The 17,459-nt window shown below is 37.3% G+C and overlaps 1 protein-coding gene across 2 annotated transcripts in view; it reads left to right on the top strand.

Moving 5' to 3' along the window:
* Positions 1 to 323: 323 nt before the first annotated feature.
* Positions 324 to 17,459, top strand: part of LOC125694768 (harmonin-like) — a 44,824-nt gene continuing 27,688 nt past the window's right edge. For both annotated transcript variants that reach the window (XM_048948428.1, XM_048948427.1), the window contains exons 1-11: positions 324 to 455; positions 4,014 to 4,081; positions 5,583 to 5,726; positions 6,241 to 6,379; positions 13,087 to 13,195; positions 13,295 to 13,319; positions 14,038 to 14,095; positions 14,809 to 14,912; positions 16,113 to 16,197; positions 16,585 to 16,644; positions 16,823 to 16,879. In XM_048948428.1, coding sequence (XP_048804385.1) covers positions 420 to 455; positions 4,014 to 4,081; positions 5,583 to 5,726; positions 6,241 to 6,379; positions 13,087 to 13,195; positions 13,295 to 13,319; positions 14,038 to 14,095; positions 14,809 to 14,912; positions 16,113 to 16,197; positions 16,585 to 16,644; positions 16,823 to 16,879 — 885 coding nt within the window. In that variant the 5' untranslated portion in view covers positions 324 to 419. The remainder of the gene's footprint in view (positions 456 to 4,013; positions 4,082 to 5,582; positions 5,727 to 6,240; positions 6,380 to 13,086; positions 13,196 to 13,294; positions 13,320 to 14,037; positions 14,096 to 14,808; positions 14,913 to 16,112; positions 16,198 to 16,584; positions 16,645 to 16,822; positions 16,880 to 17,459) is intronic.

The following is a 17,459-nucleotide window of genomic DNA, read 5'->3' as shown; positions in this document are numbered from 1 at the left end:
TTCGCCTTCCATCTGTTTCGGGTGTTAGCATGCTATACATTTTATATCTTGCAGTTTGTGTATAAAGCGGAGCTAGAGGCACACCTGGCTACCAGAACCAGGGAGAAGGCTGGGCGTCAGCTCCTGCTGCGTGAGAGCAGGCTGTAAATTCATCCCGCAGCCAACAGGTCGGTGCGAGCTGAGGGAACAGCCTGCAGAAAGGGGTGACTTTTTTTTCTCTTATCTCCTGTTTTCTTTCTTTCGATTTGCCCTTAAGCAGCCGTCCCGTCGGTTCGCACTCAGGTACCCGCTTACAGCGGCCGGTACCGACAGCCGGGGCTGCTGGAGGCGGCGGCGGGCGCACCTCCCACCCCGCCGGGGCGCGGCCACGAAGGCGCAGCCGCTCCGCGCAGCGTTCGCACCCCGCGTAGCAGCGCAGCATGGAGCGCCGGGTCGCCCGCGAGTTCCGGCACAAGGTAGGGAAAGCTCGGGGCACGGCTGCTCACCTCGGGATGGGGGAAACGAAGCGAAGCGCCGCGCTGCGGCACGGCTCTGGGCTGTGCGCCGCCCGTGGGTCGGGTGACAGGAGTGGCAGGGTGAGCCTGCTGTGAGAGGGTCCCTGAAAGTGGGAGGGAGGAGAAAAACAAACAATCAAACCGCGAACAAGTAAGCAAACAAACAAAACCACCACCAGCAAAAACCATTCTTCGAAGCATGAGCGTTGATGCAGTGGGTGTTGTGTTATTTTAATAAAATCATATCGAAAGTGTAGCGCCCAGTCTGGTTTGCGGAAGGCAAAGGTGCAGGTGTTGAAGTCCAAGCCCACGGTTCTGCAGGCAGCTTCTGTTTGTTCAGTTCCTCCTTAATGCTTGGGAGTGCAATTGTGTGTGTGCAGCCATGTGCAAAGGCACTTGATGCATGGAGCGGCTCCCTCTGCCTGGCACATCTTGTATCATGTACCATCAAATAAGCCTTTGGCAGAGATCGAAAGCGCATGAGTGGAATAACCACAAAAGGAAACGAGGAGAAAAGTGATTTACATATTTAGGATTTTGTTTTTTGTAACAGTGAGTGCTGGCTTTGTTTGTTTGCTTTCCTAGGATGAGGAGTTTCTTTGAGACAGCTCCTGAAAAGAGAAGAAGTGTTTTGTAGAAATATCATCTGGTAATGAAGTTGTTAACAAGGAAATGTTAGAATGAAGTAGAGGGGCTGTAAAAAAAAAAAAAAAACAAACCAAACCAAAACAAAAAAACAACGAAATTAATTCCAAAGACTTTGAGAACCTGGATACTGAATAATGATGGCTGCAGCTGTGCAGCAAGTACTTTCAGTTTTGATATCTATTACTGTGTAACCCAGCAGAGGGTTGTGCAAGGTATCTGTAAGGGCTCAGGTTGCTAGGCGGACGGCTGCCATTCTGAACTTTAAACCCTCTTCCACCTCTTCCCTTTAACTGCTGCTGCAATTATTCATAAACTACCCCAGTCCCACCCTGATCGAGTGAGAAAGGCTTATTGTCAGCATGTGTTGGTGCAAGTACGTAGGGTTCATGCCTAAGTGAAAGCTCTTCCTCTGAGTAAGACGATACTGGAACACTTCTTTAAGTTGGTTTGTATAACCATGCTGAAGTGGCCTCTGTGGGGATTTCGATGTCTTGACTGCTTTTTTTCCTTTGTCAAAACGAGGAAAATGACCAGTTATGTACCACTCAGATATTTGTCTCTTTCATTTTTTCTCCTCGGTAATTTCAATTAATTCTCCCCACTGATGAAGCACTAATACAAGTTATATATGTAAACCTATTGGCCTGCTTTTCAGTTTTCCTTATTAGCTTTCCAAGGCCTCAAAACTCACATGGAACTTGATATTGTTCTGCAAAAGCTGACTGACACGCTGCTGCTGCAACAGCCCCATCACTGTAGTACGAACCTGTTTCACACCAAAAAGTGCTGATTTTAAACAGTAAAAATGTATTTTCACTTTATTAAGGCTCCTGAGAACTGATTTACTTTTAAGTTGATTCCACAGTGTTTTAAAAGGGCAGCAGATGTTACACAGTTCGCTTTGCAGTCTTGCGTTTCAAGTTAAATGGTGCCATATATTGAAGCTCATTCCGGAAACTGAATCAGTAAATCCATTTCTAAATATTCACTTTTACCTACAGAATCTTTCTCTATATCAGTTTTCTGATGAAAAGCATGCTTGAAGGCAAAGCTCGCAACAATTTTACAGATAGTAAAAGAAATTAGTAGACATGATTAGTCAGCAGCAGCCAGCTCTGTGTTTTGTAATTGCCAACAGCAAAACATTTCTTCAGCTAGTGAGAGAACTTTGTCGTAACTACTTTCTTCAAGTTGGTCTGCTCTTACAGTTAAGAGAGTTTACATCAGTTGCACTTTCTGTTTTAATGTCAGGTGTTACCTCTTTTCAGATAAATGTCTGTTGAATGCTTCTTTGTTTTTTATAAAGCCTGCTAGTATGCTGTGAGTCTTGTGATAGCACTGCTTTCACAGAACACAATAAAAAAACATGGAGAAGTTAGAGGCAGCAAAAATTTGTTGCACTGAAGAAAGATTAGAAGTGTATCTTTGACAAGGTTAGTAGGTACAGACATGTCTTGGCCATGGTTGGTGTCTTTGTAGACAAGTTTACCTTGTCCATGCATGTATACATGTGTAACACTGAGTATGAGATGCTCTACGCTCATCATGCAAAGTAACTTTTCATGTGTGAAAATAAACTTTGTCTATTGTCTCTCCAATGCAGAAATACATTGGGTGAACTCTTAGAATCTTTTAATGTCTGTTAATTTCCAAGAGGGACAGTGGAGTTGAACCAGAAGCTATGGTCCTGGAGCACAAATCAACAGATGTTTTATAGGAGTTTCATATAAGAAAAACAAGTAGAATGGACACTTCTTGGCTTGAAAGCTGTGGAATCACCTATCCCATGCCTTCAAAATTAACTTTTATTGAAAAATAAAGAGATACTAGAATATTTCACTTGTCCAAGTTATGTCACCGTTGATTTCCTCTTTTCTTAAATGTGGAGGCATGATCTTTAACAGATTTATGAAGCTGGAGTCAGCTGATAGAAGCTATTGATGGCCCTAGGTAAATGGCTAAAAGGGACAAAGGGAATGTGAGGCATGTATTTAGTTTAGAATATAATATAAAGCATTGCAAACTTAGAAAGCAAGGGCCTTTGTTTAGCTATGCAAATTGGTCCTCAGTCTACACCTCACAGTAATATTAGCCTTTAGGTCAAATGTAAATTCTTTTCTTAAATATTGAGCTTGTCTAAATGTGAAGCTGCTGCACTGTGACCTCTTACTGGAAGGTCTCACCAGCATCACAGAGTGTAAGTTGAATTCCTCATATAAGAATTCTAGTTTGTTGTTGTTGATATATTTATATCTATATATATCTTTATTTTCCTGTAAGCATTTGAGAACAGGCACTGTAATGTGACACTGGTTTAACTAAACGTACTATTACAGGGGGAGGAAAGAATAACTGGCAAGTTCCACCAGTTAAGAGCTGTAGCTGAGAGGAAAGGTAGTGCAGCTGTTTACGTAATGTTACAAATGAGGTACTGCCTAAAATCAGTGGATTGGAACCACAGAACATAGATTGTAATTATCTCAGAGGAATGTTTTTATCTGTGACAGCATGTGCTATATTAACGAATGGCCAAAAAGGTTTCTGAAAACATTTATTCAACAGTACAGCGATTATCAGGTAAGACTGATATTCTGTTATTTTAGAGGTATTGCACGGCCAAGAGGACTTCAATATTTACTATTTTGTCCAAGTGCTGCAATAATAAATTAAAAGAAGTCTTGTCAATTTCATTTTTTGAAGGATACTTTGTTAGAAAAACTTCTTATTTATATATTTTTTTTATTTAGAAAAAATAAAAATCCATTCCCTGCTAAAGTCTTTGATCTGTGACATAAGAATTTGTTGAAGATTTGTACATTTGACGTTTGTGGCTATTTAATCAGATCTACAGTAACGTCCTTGGATTTTCAGGTTAATCTGCTAATTGACAATGAAGCGGAGAAGGATTACCTTTATGATGTGCTGCGGATGTACCACCAGTAAGTAGCTTTATATATGTTTGTGTAGAATACTGAGAATGTTTTGGGAGTCAAGACTAAGTGCTCTTTCAGGAAGTTACAGCAGAAGTAGTATTTTTTTGTGCTTTTTAATGAAATATTATGCTTCTACAATGTAGCCTGCAGACATTAAAGGGGCATTTCTTTGTCGCTCATAAAGTTATTTTGACGTAATGACTTGACTGTTTTGGAAATGAATTTGGTTGATTAGGGGTGGACTGTGGGAGTGAAGCATCTGGATGATAGAACAGTTCTTCAGAGACAGGAAGAGAATGTTTATCAAATTATTTCCCAGTGATGCTTATTTCTTTATAGCAGAGGTTTTTGTTGAGTAAACATTTTTGCTTACTACTTAGGATAAGACTTACTTTCAACTGCTTTACCCAAAAGCTGAAAACTTAGGGTGGGAGTCTGGCTTGTTTAACTCTGAGTTATTATGATATAATGGAAAGAAACTGTAAGGTGATAGGCTGGTCACTAGTTCTTTTGCTGAACTGATTTAAACCACAGTTTCTTTGGACCTGTTTCACTGCAAATGAGATCAGCATCTCATCCATTGTTTCTCAAAGAGGATTAGAAAGTATTTTCCACTCATCATAGACGAGTGGCTCTGATAGACATCGTTTCCATTCATACCTTAATAGCATCTAAGCTGAGTGAAATGCAGACGTTTCGATCAGATGTTTGTATGGAGCTATAGCTTTTGGTGTATTCAGCTGCATATCTGATTCAGTTTCACTCAGGTCTGCCTAATTGCTTCTCCTTTCATAAAGCCTGTTGTTAGGAAAGCAGGTTGAATCAGTATCTCTTAATTATTTAAAATCTTCTTCCAGTTATAGAACTAACAACATGTATAGTATAACTGTTCCTCAGTTTCCAAAATTGCAATAGCTTAAGCAGAATTTCAGTATCTCTATGAACATATATTGATGAAGTACCAATTTTTAAAAGACCCTTTATGGAGTATTCCAAGGAAAAATTATACACAATCACTGTTGGACAAAACACATTTTTACATTTCTTCTTTGTGAAAAGCACTTCAAAATGAAAGCTGTGTAATATACATTCCTGGTTTGTATTTTCAGTGCAAATGCCTGGAAAATATTTTATGCCAGGAAATGTAAACTATAAGAAAGGGAACAGCTGGTACTACTATAGACTAAGTTTAAGTGGATGTTGTTTAAGTTTTCTTTTAGGAGCTTTGTTTAATTACAGCTGTCATCTATAGAAGTTATGTATGTGACCTTAAAAGATAAAGACAGTAGATAAGAGATGTCAGTCATTTTGAAGGAGGTATTCTTTCTGTTTGCTTATAGAAAGTTTACTTTTCCAGAGGTTATTTTGTTTTGGTTAAATGAAGACTTATATAAATAACTTTCTTAGTTGCAAGGACACACCAATATTGAAGCCACATCAACAGCAAGTTATTTAATAGTGCTTTGTGTTGATGACCCCTGCCTCTTTTCTCGCTGTGTTTTTGTAGATCTATGAACCTTCCAGTGCTTGTGGGTGACCTAAAACTCGTAATTAATGAACCAAGCAGGCTGCCTCTGTTTGATGCTATCCGCCCACTTATTCCATTAAAACACCAGGTGGAATACGATCAGCTTACGCCCAAAAGATCAAGGTAAGAGAAATGCAGAACAGTGTAGCTAACTCCAGATAAATACAAACAAGAAATATTGACTGAGTTTTAAGACAGCAGGTATTTTACTTGGAGTTTATCTATGCAGAGTTGGGCACATAGGCGCTTTTAAACTTTGCTGTGTTTTGTAGAAAAACTTGAACTACCTGAAACTTTTTGCAAAGTAGCTTAATCTAGTAAAAGTAGGGTGTGGGAGTCCAAAAACAATGCTTCTCTTTTGAAATAAACTTTTCTCATTTTTCCTGCATTTAATAAAAACAAAAAATCTTATTGCTCTAACACCCTAGGAGCACTGACAGCTTCAGTGATTGCAGTGATTTTTCTTATGGGAACTACTTTGTGGTTTTAATAAATAGACATCCATAGAAGTTTTAGTCAACTTGTTCTTTTTTCGTATCTGAATGCTCTAAGAGGAAAATAATACACAGCTTTCATATGAAATGCTGTTACTAGGAAACGTTATGCAGCTGGGCAGTTAGGTATCTTCCCGTTTCAGAAAACTGAAGGAAGTGAGATTGGATCGTTTGCACCCTGAAGGACTGGGAATAAGTGTGCGAGGAGGAGCGGAATTTAGCTGTGGCCTCTTTATTTCCCAGTTAGTTAAAGGAGGACAAGCAGACAATGTTGGACTGCAGGTAAGACAATTATATCTGTTGATACTGTGCTGTAAAAAGCTTTTCTGTGACATTAGAGAAACAGGCATTAAGAAGTGTTCTGTCATGTTTAGAAAAAGCTAGGTTGCTAGGTGATTTTTGTCTCTTCTAACAAAATATGTAAGATATGTACGTTGATGGCATAGCAAATGCCACTGGTGAATGCAGTTATTCAAATTGTTCTCTTCATCAGTTTTATTTAATTGTAGATGATAAAACCTTCTTCATCTTAGGGCTGCGATCATTTTGGACGATAAAAGGTTTTTCTGGAGTTTATACTTTGTTACTTGCAATAATTAAATGTAAGCAGACAGAGAAGATTGTTCTAATTTTGCCAAATTCTCATTAAATGTAGGACAGAGTACATAAATATTAAGAATGCTATTTCCATGTTGCGCTGATATAATTTATACACGCAGTTCAAATAAACACCTCATTACATAAATTGTACTGTGGCGGTGGCATTTTTCCCAGTGAAAATACAGAAAAGAAACATTCCCTATTTAGCCATTACAAGTATATTTCATACTGTATAGAGTTGCTTTTCCAATGATTAAACTCTAGGCATCTGAACTGTAATAGTGCTGGCAAAAAAAAAAAAAAAGTATAGGAACACTTCTTTTTCCTAATTCAGTACTTCTCCGACTTGTGCATTTGAGGTTGTGTAGTTCTATGGGGTTTTTTTGTTTGTTTGTTTTGCTTTGTGGTGTTTTGTTGGTGTTTTTTTTTTTTTTTTTTTTTTTTGTATTTCTTTTTTGTTGTTGTTGGTTTCTTTTTAGTGTGTCATTCCTTCTTCATACACAGTGAAGAGAGAAATGAGCAGTTGCTGTGGCAGTTGTCTACATAAATCTTTCTGTAGCTGATAAGGAGTATTTGAAGGTCTGTTTCCGTGTAGAACAGTTGATAAGTCTGGCTAATTTCAATTTGTGGAGTGTGAATAGTTGTTGAAAGTGTTGACATTCAAGGTTTCTATTTAATACTAGTTCAAAATGTGTTAATCATCATGATTCGATATAGTGTTTAATTAAGTTACATTTTGTAGGTATGCTTCATTTTAACCCTTAATGATATGGCTGTTACGGTTAGAGTTCTATATGGGAACTGTTGAGTCACAGCCTGAACCACTGACTGATCACCTGAGGCAAGGACTGGGTCAGCCCTGGGAGCACAGGTGAAGGCAATTCACCTGTTGACTGGAAGGGGTGGAGCCTGGCTGCACCTCTCCTAGACCCCCATTTAAGGGCTGATTGCCACAGGGGAAGCATCTCTTTCTGGAGATCCCTTCTTTGTAGAGTTTTCCACTGTGAGCCTATATCCTTAGATATGAGTGAGCATTTCTTCCTTGATTATCTCTTTCCCACCATGATAATCTTTCCAACTATGACACCTGTAAAGTACCATCCTAGCTGCATTGTACATTTGCTGACTGTACAAGTTCCATGTTTGCATATTATATTGAGAGCTTTCTAAAATGTGCATGTTGTTCTTGTTTCTTTATACACACGTCTGTACACGTTTCCTTATATACACGTGCTCTTTTGTGCATTTACAGCTATGTATACCATTCACCAATTCAGAATCAACATTGAATTAGTCCTGTCTTTTGGCAGTGTTCTCTGAACATGACCAGCTTCCTGGACACTCTTAGAAGTTCCCTTTTGGAACAAAACCTCAAATTCAGGGAACACATACTCAAAAATTCTGAGTTTATCATTGAGAGGGTGGTATATCAGACACAGTTAACATAGGCTGTAATGTCAGTAGCCTGTTCCTAAGCACGGGAGGTACCTGTGGGTCATCCAGAAAGTGACACCGATGCACTGATGTTCCAGGATTGTAGCAAGTTTGGTTGTGAGATTCCAGCTGCATCCTTCCTTCATTGCTGGGAAAAAAAAAAAAAATTAGACTAGTCATTTATATTGCTTTTTTTTTAAAAAAAGTATCTCCTGGAGAATGCTTGAAGTCATTAGTGGTGCTGAGCAGTAAAGGATTTAATGGCCGCTGTCTTCAGCTGTTTTGGTAGTACATTCATCTTAATGCTATCTTGCAGATCTGATTCTCATTTGTTTCAGACTAATGTTTGGACATGATAGTGATGGTGAATGGGATTGCACAGGAGGACCTTTGGGCTGCTCTTACAAGTTGTACTGCAACTTAGAAGCTTAGCTAGAGTTTAGCAGACGTAACAGGGACAACAAGCACAGAATATCCTTCAGACTATGAATTTGTTAGGGTTAGATTATATATATTAACAGCTGGTGCATCACAGCTAAAGTAACTGCTTGATTTCCGTTCCCTGATACAGGCTGTTAAAGATCACCTTCAGGTGCCTTCATAATAGGTGGCACTGGGCACTTTCTAAAGCCATCTGACTGGCAGGAGTTGACAGGCAGCCCATTGTTCTAAATTGCTGTCTCGCAGTAAAGCCAACTGCTACTGAAATTTCATCCACTTGTTTTATTTGACTAAATCTCTACACATTTTCTAACCAGAAAATGCCGTCTGAGAAAGATATAATGATCTTCTTTATAACATCAGTCCATTATTGTGCTTTAAAAAAAAAAAAAAAAAAAAGCTAGTTAATTTTGCAAATTTTTCTCCTTGAAGTAGTTTCCAAGCTATGTGAAAATGGCAGAATAATCTGGATTTTTTTTTCTAAGGCATTTGACCTTTTTTTTTTTTTTTTAAGCTACATTTTCTCAAAAAAGGCAAGTGCTTAGTCCTTTCATGAAGAACTATTTTTTTTCTCTTCTTTCTCAGATATAAATATCTGTGAGGATTCTGTTGAATACAAAGAGATTAGGTTGATATGAATGATGAAAGTAGAAGTAGTATACCAAATGAGAAGTTTGAAACAATGGTGTTATTGTGTAAAAGCCATTCAATTTCCTGGAAGCACTAAATATTGTATTTCTCATGTTAAAAGTTGAAAATAAAGGGTGTTTCACTTGGGAAAAAGGTTTGCAGCTTGAGTTTTGAAAGTTTGATGTCTCTTTGTAGAGAAATAGTAATATACAGTGACATAAGAGTTAGTGTTCTACTCTGCTCAATTGTGCAAACTTTTCTTTACTGCTTCCAAATGAGACATTTGGTATGGAATAATACTGGTAGAAAAGTAAGAAAGATATATGAAAAACAGGTATGAATTAACTATGTGGACGCTTTTTTTTTTTTTTTTTTTTTTTTTTTTTTCCCCCCAGAAAAAGCAATTCAAATGTTGTAACAAGAAGTGATGTGTTACATTCCTATGATGTCTCCTGTAGTTTCAGCCTAGACTGGCATTGTTCTAAGGCATCATCAGTTTTCACTGACAATAATGGAACTGTTTTTAGAACGAGTTAAGCATAGCAAGCTTCAGAAATGGAATGGCAACATAGTGAAAATGAGTGGTGAAAATATCTACGTGGGAAAAAGTCATTACTCTATGGGAGGAGAAAAGAAAAAACTCTCTTGGCTACATTTATAATTTTGTGTCTGTTAGGACAATGATGTAATGCTAACAGATACGGCTAGCTTACTTCAGAATAATGCTTTTTCCTCAAAAGTAGATTCCTTTGTGTGTCACATCACTGCAATTGATCGCATTGAATTTGGCTATTTCCTTAAGAACAATTTACTTTTCTTAAGTTTGTCTTTTTGTTTTTATGTAGGCCAAGGCTCCATGGGCTGTTGTAGTTTCTTGGCTTAGAAGCGGGGAATAAAGGACAGATTTTGAACTGTTCTTAAAAATATTTAAAAGCAATAAACAATAAAAACCACCAGCATAAGTGTGTAAGGTGAACTGAGCAGATGGAACAACTGAAGACAATAGTACATATTTGTGGTAAATTATTTTACACAAACTTTTGGTATTTTTTAAAGTGTGTAATCCAGAGAGGCCAAAGGTAGGAAGGGATGAGGCTCTGTAGGTGTTTTATTACTGAGGACTCAGCCAGTCTTCCTTTGAAAATTAGGGTCACTCACTCTCTTATTGTTTCCTAGCTTGAGCAGTAGAATCCTAAATATACTTGAAAGTCTTAATGATTTGTAGAGAATGTTAAGTCTCTGTGCACAAAGCCACAAGAGTCTGAGTTTACTCACAGCTTGTTTTTTTCTTGGCAGTACAACCGTTGCCAATGAGAAGCCTGGTCTTAAAAATGCTTTTCTTACAATGGATTTTCTGAAGTGTGGAGGGCAGTGAAACAGATCTAGATTACGTTCTCTCTTAGTTTTTGGGGCAGGGAACTGTCTTAGAGTTTCACAGTGGATTTTCAGAGGAAAGGCAATAGCTGTTAGTTAAGAATGAGTGAATGGATGTGGCTTTGAACATTCGCAACAAGACAGTTAAGAGAAGTGTCTCTCACATAAATAGAGCAATAAGAGGTGTGACACTACATTGCAGATGCGGTGTGCTTTTCTTTCTCAGATGCTCTGATTTTTGTCACAGATTGTATGTTCAGAAGCCTTCAGTGCAGAGTTAACTCCCTTCTTTCTGAAAATCTTACTGGCTTAAATGAAAAAAAGTTAAGCTCCAGGAGTGCTGAGAATTGCATGTGGGTCATTGCCCTGTCTGACAATTCCTAGGTAGTCCAGTGTTGACCACTCTGTTCATGAAAGAACAGGCCAGGCTGGATAAGGCCCTGGGCAGCTTGGACTGGTGGGTGGCAGCCTGCCCATTGCAGGGTGTTGGAATTGGATGATCTTTAAGATTCCCTCCAGCCCAGGCTATTCTATAGTTATAAGATTCTGATTGTATGATTTTGAGTGTCCAGCAGGTGGGGCAGCAGTTCCACCCGCTGTGGACTCCAGTCATCATGTGCCTCTGCAAAATATTCTCTAATTCAGCAGTCGTAGATTGCTTTTTGTTTATTTTTTCCTCCTCCACTTTGGTGGTCTTTTGAAGTTATACTGTGTTAGCTAAACATATTGAAGTGCAGTGGAGTCTGTGACTTCAAGAGATATTTTGGCACGAGGGGGAGGTTTCGTATACTACTATGTATGAAGTATTTTGCATACTACTATGCATCATATCACACTTCCCAGAAAAAGTAGAAAAGTTTGGGAAAGAATTGAAAAAGTAGACTGTGGGGTTTTTTTTTCCTTTGTTCCACTTGAACAGAGCACAGTTGGAAAATATATTTATTCCATATGAATAAAGGTAGAGATGGTGGATGATGGCATGTCTAATATCCCATCAAACAAGTTGGTGTACAAGACACAAGCCATACTGAAGACTTCCTGCTTCCTGTTCATTGTCTTCCTCTCCCAAGAATGTGGCAAAGTAAATGGTAGGATTTAGATAGAGCTAAATAGAACTGACAGAGTGCACAGAGCCAGAGCAGGAATTTCTATCTGTCTCCATCTTTGCCTTAAAATTGTCAGCAAGGTACAAAGAAGCTACTCTTCAGTGGTCTAGACTGTGACTTCTTCACTTTTTAAAAGCCTTTTCAGGCACAGATACTCCCATCAAAATTGTATGATGGAAAAAACAGTGGAAACACTTCATGATTTAAACTAGCCACAGTAGATCACTTTCTTGTTGTGACTAAGGCTGGTGGTGTTATCTTCTGTCCTACAACAGTGAAGCTGGAAAGTCTCCATGGGGGAGACTTCCAATCAAGCTGTCAAAAATAAAGTTGTCAAATAATATGCATGGATGTGAATTAAAGGAGAAGAGGCCTTTTTAAATGAAAGCTTTGCAGTGGTGCAGTGTTGCTTTATCACTAAATAAACATGAGCTACTGATACAGCTAATTCTGGTTTCACTTGAGCTTTCTTCAACTGAATTTGCCTTGGGAATAACCTTAGTTTTGTTCCTGCTGCTATTCAGGTTGCTTGTTCTTGGTCTGTTCTGTAGCTGATCGTGCTCTCTGTCGTCCATGTAGCCCAAATATGTATCACATGCATGCAGAGTAGCCTTGGGAATAAAATAATAATTTGTCTTCCGTTTGGTGGGAGCGTTCTTGTATGGTTTTGTTCCAAGTTTCCCGCTTATTTTTTTTGTGTCTTACAACAGGAGAGTTGGGACAATAGTGTGGCAGTACCATCTCCCCAGCCACAGTGTATGAAAAACAATGGGTTGCTGCTGTGAGACTCATGAAAGGATGTCAGATGAATAATGTACTCTTTTGTAACTAGTGTACATAATCCAAGAAGGTTTGAGCTACTGCAGCCCAGAATAAACTTCCATTATGCTAGTGTATGACTCTCATAGCCAATAAGATATTGCATCTGAAATTGAGCTAAATTCATTAAAATAACATAGTATTCTGAATCTAGAATCAGACAACTGGATAAGACCAAGTTTTATGTCCTAATGACCAAAATAGTTGAAAAGATATCTCAGAGAGCATGTGATAAAAACTAATTTAGCCTATTAAAACATAAAGAATCATCACTCAAAAATTGTTTGAACTGGAAAATGGACATCTGAACTTAAGATAAATTGTGAGGCAGAAGTCTGGCTCATCTTCATGCTTTCCATTGTATATTATTTCTAAAACTGTTATTCTGGCCATTAATCTATGCTATTGGTTTTGAGTATTAAGTTCAAGCAAGTACAAGTAAATTTCATCCAGTGTTTACCTGAAATCCCTAAAGTACTGAACAGAACATTATCAAACTCCTGCATTGTAATTATTGTCGATTACATCATTTCTTAGAAACTTTTACTTTCATTCACATTTTCCTTTTATCTTTCATTTGTTTAGGTTGGGGATGAGATAGTTCGTATAAATGGATATTCCATCTCATCATGCACGCACGAGGAAGTCATAAACCTCATTCGCACAAAGAAAATAGTGTCCATAAAAGTGAGACGTAAGTGGCATCAAAAATCACCTCTATTACTAAAGGTTGTTAATAGATATGCAGCGACCAGGAGAAAATGTTACTTAACGCAGCATTTCTCTTTTTCAGATGTTGGAATGATACCAGTCAAAAGGTAATAATATTTAATTTTCACACAGCCTTTTCAGTACTCAAGGTATCACTCTTGTTTATATGGATGCTTGAAAATTTGTGCCATGCATCTCTATAGCTAGTTAAAATGGCTTGTCTAGTGTGTTATCTTGTTACACAGGTCTGACTTACTATATGGCTGTTTCTTAAATGAACAAATTCTGATTTCTTTGTTAATAGTTGATGCTTTCTGAAAATTTTATTCTCAACACATCTTGCTTAATAAAGAGCTTTACTACTTCTGCATGTATACGACATTCAAGAATTGCTTTAGAGCTTAGAAAAAGATCAAACTATTGTCCTCATCCAATTTGTTGACAGTTTGACACTGTAAGTGGAACATTTGACAAATGTTGATGAAGTGTGCATCTGCATAGACATTCATATAAACTGTCTAAGTTTTTATGATTATTTTCCTTGCTATTCCTGGAGTTTCTCATTATTGTTTCAGTTGAAGAGGATTACTCAGTTTTAAATTTGGCCAGCTTTACTCACTGAAGTAATTGAATACTTTACTAGTCTAAATAATTTTATGCTTGCCTGATATTCTGTTTAAATAGCTGAGCAAAACATACAAGTTATAGTGAATGGTATCCTAAGGAATGAGTGGATGAAAAACAGAATGCCTCATTTCAAAACAGCTTTTTGAACACATTCATGTTCTTTTTTCACTGTCATTTTTAATCACTCTTCCCTTTCAGTTCAGCAGATGAACCCCTTAAATGGCAATATGTGGATCAATTTGTGTCAGATTCTGGGGTAAGAGATGAATTATGCTGTTTTCTGTGAAGTCTGTAATTGTTCTGAATCATTTTCTTCTTGGAACTTATCACAGAAGTCTTTGTATTTATTTTTTTAGGTGCCGTATCTTATTACATGTGTTTGGGAAAAAACATCTTTTGTGATATGAAATGATTCTAGAATCACTAGATAAGGAAAGGGCCAGATACAAGTGTAATAACTTTTACTCACTGATTGGTACCTTATTTTGTTTGACCAAGCCATTCTTTAACTGTATAAATATTTAACAGATGATTTGATCTGTCTTTCTTATATTGGTGGAGGAATGACAACGTGAATGCAAGTGAATTGTAGACATGTGGAGAAATACCACAATTATCTAATTTGTCTTTCAGGAAGAAAAATTACGTTAAGTAGTGAGCATTATCAAGTCTTTTTTCAAGCTTTTTTTGTTAGGGAACATCTAAATTATTATTTTGCCGTATCACTTTCCTCTAATTTTCCTTCATCCTTGTCTGGAGAAAAAGGTGGATTATTGAAACAATTTTCTCCAAATAGATGTTTGTCTTTCACATCAGTCACACTGCACTACTGTAATTCTAATTGATCCATGGAGGAATCTTAATTTGGTATTGTCAGACTTTGTTCTTAGCTTTGTGAAGTTTCTATTGGTCTTCGTACAACTTCATTCAACACAGAGTAATGCCTGCAGTTTTTAAATCTCTCTCTAGGAAGGAAAGGGCAGTGTGGCTGGTCTTGCTTCTTCTGGAGGAAGAGACAGTAAGGAGAAGAAAGTCTTCATTAGCTTGATCGGCACAAAAGGCATGGGATGCAGGTGGGTCCACGGCTTGTTAAACGAAACATCCAGGGCAGTTTGTTCCTTCATTCTTTGAGGTGATACGTAGAACATGAAGAACCACAGAGGACCAAGAAAACTTGACAGGAAAAGGAGGACATCTGTGACACGTATATATTATTAGACAAATATAAGTAACCGCGTCCCAGGTTCTGACTTAAAATTTTTAAAAAATCTCAATTTAAAAATCAAAGGAAGATCATAGTAACATCACAAAAGATGTGTTGTGGAACTAGATCTTTTAAATGCTTTCAAATTTCTAAATTTTTCAATATTTTGAAATGCTGCTCTGTAATATAGTAGGTTTTAGCATTATCTAATGTCAAATTGACTCACCAAGACTACTTTCTGTGAAAATTTTCTGAACTGAGAGGCAGTGGTTTGGTTCCTAATATTAATTTTGAATATCTAGCATTTTTCGAAATATGAGCAAATGCTTCTCAGACTTGTGTCCTTTCATCTAGTTGTGAAGATTTTGAGGTAGAAGAGAAATTGTAGGTTTTCTTTGCATGTTGCAGTGTGTAGCAGCTGAGATTAGCAAGATTTGCCCGCAAGAATATTTTCAAAAGAATAATTTTTCTTTAATATTGTTAGGAAGATAAAAAGTTTTAACTATATTTACAAAACCTGGAAGGGTGATTTGACATCACCTGCAGGATGTATTATCTACAGAAACGCCTGTTGTCTTGAGGGCCAGCATGGATTGCAGGTTGGATTTTCAACACTAGATGTTGGACCCTGATTGCAATATCCTTTTTGTTTTTGGTAAACAATCCTGAACAATAATACTGTTATACATGTACACAGTATACTATAGTTCAACAAATAATTATGCAAGCAGTTATTAATTCTTCACTGCTTTACATGCTGACTTTTCAATACCATAAGTGCCCTCAGTACCTTAGCGTTAGGACCATGTACCGTGTTAGCTTCAGCATCCAAAGCAATCTCCAGAAGCTGAATACTTTTCTTTTGATGTTGTTCTTTTAAGTATGATTTTGTGGCAAGAAGGGTAGAAAAGTATTCTCTGTACTTGCAAAGTCCAGTGCTTCATTCAGAGTAATGTACACCATAAAAAAACTTTCTCAATGAGAAAGAAGAAAACAAGACTTCTTGATTGCTTCTGTATCAGTCTATGATTATTATTTTTACAATGTATTTTTTTTAATCTTCCACCAGTATTTCCAGTGGTCCAACACAAAAACCAGGCATTTTTGTCAGTAATGTTAAGCCGGGTTCTCTTTCAGCAGAAGTGGGCTTAGAGGTAAGTATACCATTTTACAGTGTTGGTACTACAAAGAAATCTTGTTTGACATTTATTTCTTCAAGGATTCCGGATCACTGTAGAGACGTTAGCTGTTATTTCTTTCTATGGGAAAGAAACACTGTGTGGCTAGATTTCCAGTCAAAATGTTCCATGCCTTTCAAAATGTGTGGGTCAGAACAACAGTCCACCTAACTCAAAATTTCATCTCAAATAGTGGCAATTGGAAATGCCGGTGGGAGAACTTGCATGCTTGGCTGATTTCCCCTTGTGAATATTCTGCCAGTACATGTAATTATTATATTGAGAATGTTTGACAGTCTCTCATTCCAGTTAGTATGTGTATTAGTACAGAATCTGTACTAAGATTTGGATTTACTCCTTTAGGTTGGTGATCAGATTGTTGAGGTGAATGGGGTGGACTTTTCGAATGTGGATCATAAAGAGGTAGGATTAAAACTACTTAATTACATTAATATGTAATTGTCAGGTTTATTGTTGTTTGTTTGTTTGTTTTGTTTGTTTGTTTGTTTAAGCTTCTGTCTGATTCTCTTAGCTGCTTTTCATCGTGTGTGCACAGCATGTTTACCACTAAATGCAGGATAATTTTTATTTTATTTTGCAGGCTGTCAGAGTGCTCAAAAGTAGTCGTACTTTGACTATCTCTGTGGTGGCAGGCGCTGTAAGTAGTATGTTTACAAAAGCACAATGTTTGTGAAAATTACTGTGTGGACAAATAAATAGTAAAAATAAATAAGGAACAAAGCTGCATTTCATTACAATGTTTTTACTTCCAAATTTGGTCGAACTGAAGCCATTTGGAGTGGCTTCTTATTATTTCTAACTATCCACAGTATGCTCAAATACAACAGTTCCAGGAATGTGTATTGTTCATGTGAAGTGTCAGGACAATGCTGTTCACTTGCAAGGACTGGGAATTAATTTTATGGTAATGATTTTTTCTGATTTTAGAGCTTGTGTTTTGACAGATAGCTTCTTGTACTGATACATGAAAGCTTGAGTCAATTAACATTTTCTCCTGAATGGTTAATGTATTCCCTGTACAACTGTTAGATCTCTTCTCTTTATTGTGTTTATTCAACACATTGAAAATGTTCAATTTTTAATTTTCATTGTTTGTACAACAGAACAATATGCCTTTGGGTCCTGATCTAAAGTCAGCTGAAATTAATTTCTGCTGATTTCAGTGTGGCTTTCAAATAGTATTTCAATACTTTTTCTGCTTTAAACCTGACAGTAAA

The sequence above is a fragment of the Lagopus muta genome, chromosome 6 (genome assembly GCF_023343835.1).
Source record: "Lagopus muta isolate bLagMut1 chromosome 6, bLagMut1 primary, whole genome shotgun sequence".
NCBI classification, from domain to species: Eukaryota; Metazoa; Chordata; class Aves; order Galliformes; family Phasianidae; genus Lagopus; species Lagopus muta.
Note: the sequence above shows the minus strand (reverse complement) of the source record. Positions and strands in the feature narration are given on the sequence as shown.